The 11,191-nt window shown below is 38.8% G+C and overlaps 1 protein-coding gene across 1 annotated transcript; it reads right to left on the reverse strand.

The window, feature by feature from the left end:
* Positions 1-4,877: 4,877 nt before the first annotated feature.
* On the reverse strand, positions 4,878-6,799 carry LOC145702535 (lactase-like protein). The gene is made up of 5 exons (XM_081779768.1): positions 6,203-6,799; positions 6,040-6,156; positions 5,210-6,002; positions 5,051-5,168; positions 4,878-5,010 (listed from the first exon to the last, which is right to left on the reverse strand). Exons 1-5 carry the CDS (start codon positions 6,511-6,513, stop codon positions 4,916-4,918), a joined length of 1,434 nt encoding a protein of 477 aa, XP_081635894.1. The 5' UTR covers positions 6,514-6,799; the 3' UTR covers positions 4,878-4,915.
* Positions 6,800-11,191: the final 4,392 nt, after the last annotated feature.

The raw sequence follows: 11,191 nt of genomic DNA on the forward strand, positions 1-11,191 counted from the left end.
TATCACCCGAAAAACTGCGACTGCTTCTCGGTGCGGAACCTGGCACCGACAGGGCGAAACGATGCCTGTTTGACAGGTAGACTACGTGGTACTCCTAATATTCGAGCGGCTGTTCATGCACTCTTAGCATCTCCGTTATGTTTCCACTTCTTGATCAAATAAAACGATGGCCTCCGGTTTCTGAGCGTACTCAATAACATCCGATGGCCATTTTTATAAGACTTTTGCGGAAACTGCTCAATGGGAGTGATGTTCCATCGGAACTTATTGGTGTGGAGAATAATTCGTTTGCGATCGTTGGAGCCCTTCGTAGTATGGAAAAATGTTTCGGTAAAAGCGACCGAAATATAAATCACTTTCAAGGGGTCAAATATGATAAATATTTCGGCAGGCAGCCAAAAGAATTCTACAAATAAGGCTCGTTTCACGGAAAAATATTTCGGTACGGGCCGAAAGAAAAATCAGAATTTGATGTCTTTTGAGCAATAAAGTTTCGGTAGGTTTTTCCACTATCATCCTGATTTGCGCTGGTATAAGCATTCAATGAGTGTGCCTTATCAATTTTCACCTCAAAAATCTCGAGTTATTTTCTGCTCTCTTAATCAGAAGATCATCTCTGGCTTCATTCTTCATTTCGCAAAAATAAAGGAGGCCGATGATAAAAAAAATGAAATCGTAATATTTGCTAAAATAAAGGTTAGGGTTAGGGGCCACCTGCAAAAATGACGGAACAAATTACCCAAGGGGGATAGGCTACGGTTAGTTAGGGTTACTGAAGGTAATGAGAGTATAGAAAGAGAAAACGCAGACACCAAACCAACATCACACGAGTTAGAATGGGCCTCCCGGCCCCGCAAACCCTTACCTTTATACAAAATTTGTTCTGATTTTATAGCCTTATTTTATCATTCTTTCCGCGGAAAAAGCTCTAACCTGAAACCGCGGAAAAATTAAGAACTGGCACAGTAAAGCAGTTCCAACCAGAAACAGCGGAAAAATTAAGAATTAGCACAGTAAAGCAGCTCCAACCAGAAACCGCGGAAAAATTAAGAACTGGCATACAGAAGCAGCTCCAACCAGAAACCGTGGAAAAAATTAAGAAATGGCATAGTAAAGCAGCTCCAATCAGAAACCGCGGAAAAAATAATAACCGAAGTATGAGAGAAAATCCAATCAGAAAACACAAAATAATAAACGACGAATATAAAGAGTCGGTCCAAGGGGGATCAACCAAATAAATAAAAATATACCTATTTGAAGGGACTCCATATACATCTCACGAAAAAAATAAAAAATTGCCTACGGAAAGGTACATCAGAGAAAAAAAAGTTCCTCCACTTTAGAAACGAAAAACAGAACTAACTCCAAAAAAAATGCTCCAACTCAACCTAACTCCAGATTTTGACCTGAGCCGAAATATCATCTCTTTTCAGAGTAAAGACGGTTGATTCTGGCGCAGATGGATTCTGTTGCGAATGCAGTTCGTATGTGTTCCAACCGTCAGAACAAAAAGTCTCTTTGACAGCTTCAAATGGTTGTCGACCAGCAACTGTTGTATCCATAGGATCATCATCTGCTTGGTTCATGATGAATCTTAAGATATTGTGCTAGCAGGGGTCTAAATATCAGCCGAAATCCCAGTGCGAAAGCGAAGCGAAAGCGAACTTTTTCAATTTTTTTGCGAAGCGAATAATTTCCCCATGTGCGAAGCGAAATATCTTCGAAAATTGCGAAAAAAAAAGTCTATGCAACATAGTGCAAACAGCATTCTCTACCTCAGTAGACCCTTCGTAGATCTGTACAAAGAGAATATTCGATTTCCGTTGATTCCGATGCCAGCTTCATTTGTTATTTCAAAAATGTTGAGCACATCGCCAAACCTTCCGGAATTATCGCACTTGACATCAATCCTGATGAGAAAATTGGGACTGGCTTTAAAATCTGCAATTTTCGTGTTCTCAAAAGTAATTATAATTAACAACTTGATACAGCCAATTAAATACCTTTTTTGGCGAGAATTCACATATTTGCCAATCTTCACAATTGCTTCTAATATCACAGCCATTTAAGCACTGTTGTAGATAAAAATTTTTTATCTTGCAGTTTGTTTTGTCAAGAGTTGCCGGTCCTATCCAAATTTGTTTATCATTAGTATGGTAATACTCGTAATTAAAATCGTCATCAAGAACAATATTATTATGACTTAATTCCGATCCAGTTAGATCAGAGGTAGAATTATAAACTGATGTTTTGACTTGAATATTCTGCCTTTTTTGGATAATTTTCGGAGATTATGTCGTACAAAAACATTTTAACAAACTTAATTTAGTGAGTTTTTATATCAACTCTGGCTTGTAGAATCGTACGAAATTATCCTTTCACAAACATCCGGTTGAAATACCATATTGAAACTATGGAAACTAGGAGTGGTGCGTGCTCTGTATTTATTAAGTTTAAACGTGTTGACACTTGTTCGCTTCAGCAAGAAATAAAATGATTTATAATATGGAATAAAGACGAGATTTTCTCGATTGAGGGTCTCAGTCGGGCACATCACATCAAAATTAAAAATAAAAATTCTTCCAATTTTCATTGTATGGACAAGATTCCCAGAAGTCGGAGTCATTTCACAGGCATCAACAAAAGTAGTACAAGATTCCAAGCCGTAGCAAAAGTCCGAACAATTACCAATATCTGGAAAAGACTGATGAAACAAATTGCGAATTTTTTGGTTTTCTCCGACAACTTGCGAAGGATCCCCCAAGTAGACAAAGATTTTTCGATTCAATTTCAGATTTCTCGGTGCATATTGTAGATTTCCATTGACATAGCCATCTTGTCTCGACGTCATCAGAATGTTATCGAGAGTATCTTCTCGCAGTTGTACGACGATCTCTATCCACTCTCCATTTGGACAACTTCTTGTTGCATCGGCGGGACTGTTATATGTTGAAAAATTGAAGTTATATCTAATTTTATCATCCGAAAGCATTTCAAAAGAAAACAACCAGTTATGGATAGAGCCCCCTGCGTCATGCTCAGTAAGATGAAGGATATTTCTGTTCTGTCCACCGAACGCATGATGACATTGAAATTCGAAGCTGATCTTCATGTTTTTGCTTGTAACAAACTGACCGACGTAAGAATCGTTCGAGCTTGGTGAGGATTCGCAAGAATTAACGAAAGTGGTACAGCTTTCTTTTCCATCGCAAGGATCCGTGCAAGGATCAAACTCCTGAACGAAAAAATTTCTCACTTCCGCGAATTCACCTGCTGTGTCTGCGTACGAATGAGGATCGTATGACAAATGAACTCTCATCAATTCGTTGGAAAGGACATTTTCAATGTCAAACAATTCTTGATCGATGATATCGTCGCCAAATCGGACTGTACGGAGAACTTTTCCTTGTTGTATTTCTCGCTGCTCCATGGATAATTTTTGCCAGGCACCGATTGTCGGTCTAACATATCTGCCTTTTCAAGCTTTCACTTTATTTTATCTCATTATATTATATATAATTATTATTGCTGTAAGAGCCCGTTTCCTATTCCGTAAAATTCTGGGCTTGGCCGCTGATCAAGATATCTCAACCAGAAGTCCACGTCGTTTGCATCAAGCCACAACGCAAAGTACCTCTTTCCGACATCATTATCACCTCGTCCAAGATATTCGTCATCGGAAATATGTATTATACTTCTATCATTAGCTCTTGTCAGAGTCTTTGTTCGTATTTCCATGCTAATCAAATAATTCAGCGGGATCGTGATTGACCCAATTTGCTGGTTTCGGATCGGAATTTTGCCGCAGTGATCGATAAATCTTGTGCATTTTGAAATAGACACCCATTCATTCGTCAAACAGGGATCCGTGCAAGATTGAGCATAAACATTTCTAATCAGAGCTCCATTTCCCGCGGTACTTCCTTGATGAGAGACAAGGACGTGAACTGCCTGCCCGATAACCATTATATTACTTGTTTGATACTCACGTTCAACAAGTTTTTCATTATTTTTCCAAACTATTTGGCGAATTTTGCCAGGTTCGATTTCTCTTTGTTCAAGCACAAATCTCGTCCAGGTATTTTCTTCACAAGGACTAGGTTGTATGCTTTGCCCACATTTAGCATCAAACGTTGATTGATCAATAAATCTTTCTCAATTGATAAAAAGATCATTTTTATAATACAAAAAAACGAGCTTTAGAAAAAAATCTATAATCTTTAAACTCGTTTATAAATGCAAGTTTTTATCCGTCCGGGAGGTAGAATCCACCTTCAACAATCCATAGGCCAAAGATTCGATCTCTTCTGTCACTCGTACTAGTACAATCGCCTCCTAGATTTACTGAAAACTCAATAATATTCTTCCAGCTCAAAGTACAGTCAAGGACTAAAACTTCAAAGCTGAACTTTAGGGTCAAGAATAAGGCTCGGTGAAAGCTTCATTTAAAAAAGGGATGCTATTATTGACCCCTGGCTGAAGTCGTATTCCTTTGTGGCAAGAAAAGCTCCTCGGTTATTGTTCAAAGTTGGGCTGATACTGCAAGAATCAACAAAAGTGTCGCATTTATTCTTGTTCTGACAAGGGTCAGTGCAAGAAAAACATCTCTCGAGAAAACTTAAAAATAAAAAAGCAAGGAGCATTTTGTCCAAATTTCTGGGTAAAAATTACCCGAAAATTCTCTTTCATTCAGCTTTTTAATGAATATTAATGTTTGTCAATGTAAAGAGTGGATTAACAGCAAAGGCGAACTGACAAATGCAGGTGTACAAAAACGACGGAAGCGATGCGAGCCTAAATAATTGATGTTTCTCAAAAATATTTCCTAATTTTTGAACTTGAAAATGACCGTGGAAATGAAGCGAGGATCAATTATTTATTTGGGCTGAAGTTTTGAAATATTTTCTTGATTTTATTACAGTTCTTCCTTGGCAAAAGAAAGCTTATTGCTAGAAAAAAGCTTCTTTAAGAATTCCGCCGATTTCTTCGGATAGACTCGTCTCCTCGGATCTAAATTATATTTAGAGATTTTTATACAACCCTAACATACCATTGAAGTCAACCCAATGAACACCAAAACGCTCCGTGTATCCACGGGCCCACTCGAAATTGTCCATCAAAGACCAGGCCATGTAGCCTTTGACATTGACGCCATTCTTCATCGCTCTCTACCAAATTATTTAAAAAATATGAATGAACGAAAAGATACCTTCATCGAAGACACGTAACTCGAATAATAATCAATTCTGAACTGGTCCTCTAAATCTTGAGCTCCAGTATCTTTCGAAGACGCGCCATTTTCAGTCACGTAAAGCGGATATTTTTTGGTATCCCAGCGATTATGAATGAACTCAAGAAGTTTTTGAAAACCCCAGGGGACTGGTCGAAGCCAGACAGAACCAGTAACTGGCCAGGAATCGCACTCAACTTCTTCAAAGCCGTATTCGCAAGAGTCGCAAGAACGGACTAGGCGGGTTGTGTAGTGATTTAGTCCGAAGAAATCAGAAGCTCCTTGGTTCAACTTTTTCTGATCTTCCGAAAACTCTGACAAAGTCTTTCCTTCGTCAGAAATCAGCGTTTTCAGCTCAGATGAAAAATCTCCAGAACCGAAAATTGGTTCTGCCCACCAGCCAAGATCAAGCTCCATTTTAAGATCCGCGAGATCTCTTTCTTCCTCTGTTTCAGGCTCATTCCACATTGAGAAAAGGGTAATTCCAACCTGTCCTTTCTGATTGTCTCTGTATTTTTGATCGTATCTTCGGTAAGCTTTGACATGCGCTAGAATCGTATTGAATCGCGCCTCAAGCATGTAGCCCTTCCTTCCCGGAGCCATGATTCCTTCGTGATATCCTTGATCGACAAATATTCCAGGCTCGTTGAGAGTGATCCAGTTTTTAACTCTATCGCCGAATGTTCTGAAGCAAAAATCGGCATAATCTGCAAACAGGTCCGAAATTGATGAGTTTATCCAGCCACCAGGAGCAATGGTATTCTGTATCTCACTAAAAATAATTGGTGAAGCCAGATTGATCTTTCTACCTTGGAAGATCCCAATGATAGATAGTCACAAATGGAATAATATTGTTTTCAAGCAAGTCGTCGATCATTTTGTTGTAGTAATCAACTCCTTTCGCATTTATACCCAAGTCTTCTGTTCTGAAAATAACCTCTAAAAATCACCTCACAAAATTTTCGATTCTACCCGAAAGGAAGCAAGCGGGACCATGAAAGGGAGAAGCGATACGTCTTCACATTCGTATTTTTTAACAACTCAAGATCCCGATCCCACTGTCTGTAACTGTCACAAGCGATGTCTCCTGTATGACATTTATCCACATTACAGCGTGTTTCTCCATTGACATTTATATTTTTCTCGCCCCAGTAGTGAGAATAATCGTCCCAGATGCTATTTCCCCTGCCATCCTCAGTAGTTATAGTAGTGACTGACCATTTGATAATTTTTCTGGGAGTCGATTGGTAGAGAGCAGTGGAGCACTGAACCATGGTACGCATGGCTCAGTGCGGGGTGAAGGCCCCTCAGGGCCTTCTTGCCAGTCATCAGACACCAAAATGAGAGCATTAACACCACCACCAAAGTGCAGATGCACATGCATTACATGCATGCACCATCTTACACTATAGGGCGGCGTGATTTTCAGTCCACTCCACTGTAGCGCTTTTCTAATGGTCAGTCACTACTATTTCGCCTATTAAATAAAAAAAATTATTTTAAACGCACTATCCCCCATTTCTAACGCTACTGAACGTTTTTATGCTATCCCCTTACTCTTAACTTATCTCTAACCCTAACAAAGCTACGTTTAGAAAAAGAAAATACGCTAACTTGTGCTTATGCCCCGCTTCTCTTCGCTGCACCGACCAGCGCTCCAATCCCAGCGCGCCATTCGGAGCGCAGATCCACGCTCAAGGATTAACTCGCCTTCCCCCCGCCTCCGCTCTTTCTTCCGGTTAGTCATCTTCCTCTAGAACATTCTATCCATCGATTCTCTCGAACATTCTTTCTCACCATTGATTTTTAGCTCTGCCCGCCCGCCCCGCGCCGCGTCAACAACAACGACGACTTCTTATCACGCTGCTGCCGCTGCTGAATTATCTGCTGGACGCTCAATCTTTTCTCACTAGCCAAACATTTATTTCTCTAAATTTTATTTTGGTAAGTCAACAAGGTATTACGGTGGGATGGTTGTAAAACGGTGGGGGAAAAGTTCTTCGTCGCTATAAATTGGGGGAAGGTTTGTGATCACAATGAAGACAACGGCGGCGAAAGTAGCAGACATTAGCACGCAAAAGCAACATCCGAGTATGATGCTTTCCAGGACAACTTGAATAATATTGGTAGCCATTTTGCTTGTTTTTGTTTTTTCAGTTTTGCAAATTTTATACTCGAAAGAAACATTTTGCGTGTTATATGTTCTTTCGCAGGTGCGGTCCAACTGGTGCACCTCTGCATTTTATGCAATCAGCCGCCACTTATCGACCTCTCCTACCAAACAAAGTACTTTTGGGTTAAGTACCTCTTTGATGTTTTAGCTACAGGTCTTTCTCACTATTAATTTTAGCTTTGCCCGCGTCGCGCTGCACTGCCAACAAGAACGATTTCTTATCACGCTGCCTGGGCGCTCAACCTTTTCCCACAAGCCAAACACCGTAATACCTTTCACTGCCTAAATCCTCCTATCTTTCAATAAAACCAAATATACTTGAACAAATGAAACATTTTAACATCGGTTCGTTTTCTTGACGCAAGCATCAATCTCAATAGTAATTTTACGGCCCTGATTTCCAGCGCACATTTTCTCGCGCCCTTGGATATAACTTTCAATGAATCGATGGCGTAAGCTCTGCCTTCAAATACGATGGCCCGCATCTTTCGATTTTACTTTAGACTTTTCACAAGGAAACGATTTCACAGTCCTTATTTTTCGCATATATAACCGCAGAGCTAAGTAAAGACTCTACACTTTTAAAATGCTCCTTTAGCTGCAATAACGAAATCGCTACAGAGTTTTATTGTCAATTAAAAATATGATTTTTTGAAATGTCCAGCAAGATCAGGAAACACAATGGCAATGCCACTACAACGAGCTTAAATAAGAGAAAATAAAAATTATAAAAAGTAAGTCCTTCATGATTTCAACCATCTCTAAAGGGTTCTTCAGAAAAAAATAAAATGACCACAGAAGATATACCGACATCTGAAGACTTTCCAGAGAGATAATTAACTTTATAAAATGAATAATCTAAAGCTCACCTGAATCCTTTGAAGTGCTCACTAATTGTTTTTTAGAAATGAATATTTATAAAATGTATCGTTTCTTTTTTCGATTTTTCATTGATCCGAACAGTTGTCCAGAATATAAAATGTTTCGTGATTTTTCTTTGACTTTGGATAATGCTTTACTAGAACTTAAAATGAAACTAAAATATTTCCTAATTAGTTGTAGAAATACTGAATTTATTTGTAAATTTAAAATGAATTCTAATTTTTTACTCGTGCGAGTGTAATGCCGAACTAATATAAAATGAAACTCAAAAGTTTCTCATTTTCTTGAGGAAGAATCGAATCTGTAATTCAACAAAAATGTTTTAAACTTTATAAAATGCGCCACGATTTCTTATGACTTTTAAATAATCATAGAGACTTTCTTTATTAAAATGATGCTTGAAAATTTCTGATAAATCGAACTTAATCCACAATTGAAAATAAAATGAACCTTTATTAATGCAACGTGCGTGATAGACAACCTCTTTAAAATGAAGCTTAATGTAGGTAAATGATGAATAAAGCAAGGTTATCAAAATAAAATGACTCTGTATCAATGCAATTTGCGTAGTAAATACAATTTATATTAAAATAAAATGAATCCACACTGTCATTCTCATTCATCCTTAGATATATTCGAATTTAAAATGAAACTAAAGTTGTAATTCTTTTTCGCCGTTTAACGAAATCATTTTGAATATAATGATACTTAATTTCTACTAGTCTTTGAATCTCAAATGAAGCTTTATGATCGATCACATATTGAACAATCTGCATTTTCTTAAAAAACTTTCAAATAAACTTTTAATTTTGAAATTTGCAAATTATTTTTATTTGCAGGAATGAATGAGTTTATATGTTATGTACAGTGACTATTTGCAGTTGAATGTTATTTACAGTTTCTTCTGAAGCCTTTTTGCAGTGGGCAACAAGTGTTCGAAGAAGTGTAGCGAAAATGATGATCCAGAAAATGTGGAAGGCAAGTGTGATCCAAAATGAAGTAATTACAAATGCAGCGAAAATGGCCAAAAGAGCAAATGAGAGGATTCCAAACTTGATAATGTCGGTCATCTTCTTCTTTCTTCTTTCTTCTTTTTCTGAAAACAAGATTTTTTGATTTAATGAATTCTGAAATTTCTCCGCCCTTAAATGTAGACTTTCCAGCTGTTTATGCAAGCAGATTTTTTACACCTGGACTTGGTTTCATTAAATGAGAATCTGGTTGTCATTAAGCTCGATAACAATCTTAATTGGTTCGATCTATTTTAATGAGCTTTCTCCTTAATTAAAAATTTAAGTTTCACTTAAATATTATATTTCTTCTCAAAGCCATCCTAAACCTTTTGCAGTCTGCACTTTATTAATTGCACGAAAAATTTGAAATCAACAACGAGATAAAAGTATTTCTTTATATTTATTCATCGATTGTCGAACAGAATGTTTATAAAAAAATCACTTTTTGTCTTCGGCTTTCTTTTCGGTCTCATTGTCGCTTCCAGATGAGTCGTTTTCGGCGCTTTTCAGAAGTCTCCGAGCCGCCTTTTTTTCTTCTTCTTCGCGCATTTGAGTGGTAGATCGTAGTTCTCGACGCAAAAGCATCAAATGAGGATCATTATTGACGGTAGATCCATAATAATTATAATCCCGTTTGTTTATCATGATCGTAAAATTATCGAAATTTTCGCCAGAACGAATTCTATCTCGAAGTTTACGCGGCACCTTGAGATTTTTTCGTTTGATTATTTCGGCAAGAGTCGACGCTGGAATAAAAAAGTTGTCGCCTCCTGCAACTTTCCAAAGTCGATATCCCATATAGGGCTCGAATTTCTTATTTCCATCGCCGATAATTTCTTCGCATTTTTGAATATATTCGTCGCGGGTCATCTGACAAGGCCGGAGAGCGGGCGCTCGTTGTTGTTCGCACTCGTCCGAGGAGCACGAATCTTCGCCCATTGTTGCAGGAGTATTCATTTGAAAACCTTCAGTCATTTTCTTGCTTGTACTTTTATTGAAGTCAAGTACGCCAAAGAAATTACGCAGCCGAATTTAAAGTTTTTCGCACCTGGCCGGAAGGAAGTAAAAATAAGCGTTGAATGTTGTTGACATTTACCGTAGGATGTTTTGGGCAAAAAATCTCTCGAACGTGTTTTTCTAGAGATACCGTTGTTTTCCGAGAAAACCGCATCTCTAGAACATCTCCCTATGTTTTGAAAAATTGTTGAAAATCGTCAGTTTGTCTTTTCAAGCAGTCGAGGAAAGGTCAAAAGCGTTATTTTTGCCAAAAATGGTAAGTTATTATTCGTCTTTATTTTTATGAAATAATTTAAAATAACTGTGGCTCATATTTATTCGATTTTCTAGCGAACACGATCCATCTCATCTCGGTTTTCTCGGTTGAGCTCAAATCTCCGGGAAGCCGAGCGACATCTTCGTACCTTAAGGCTCGAAATCTTCGGCAGCGAGGCTTCTTCTGACTCTCCAAGCTCCACCACGGATGTCGACATGTCCGACAACGAAAATTCTCGGGGGCTTCTAAAGTTTACCGAGTTGGGGTCGCTCAAGGACCGATCTCACCCCCTCGAGCAGCGATGGCGACTTCAGGCCCAACAACGAGAGACCCAAGAAAACGAGATTCTTCGTCAAGCGGCGGTGCTCCGAGACGAGCCGATTGCGGAGGAAAATCGACGCGACTTGCTTAATCGACTCGACCAGCGAAACCGACGATCTCAGCAGGCTGGTCCTTCAAGCGAGGAGCCTACTGAAACCGAGCAAGCTCGTCAAGGTCCAAGCCGGGGCGCGCGATTTGGCGAAAAAGGCGGCGTCGGTCCTGCTTTTACCCGGGGTATGAACGGAATCTTCAACACCATCGACGATGCTGCTCGTAATCCTGGCAAAGCGTTGCGAAAA

Source organism: Oikopleura dioica, chromosome PAR, assembly GCF_907165135.1.
Source record: "Oikopleura dioica chromosome PAR, OKI2018_I68_1.0, whole genome shotgun sequence".
Classification (NCBI taxonomy): Eukaryota; Metazoa; Chordata; class Appendicularia; order Copelata; family Oikopleuridae; genus Oikopleura; species Oikopleura dioica.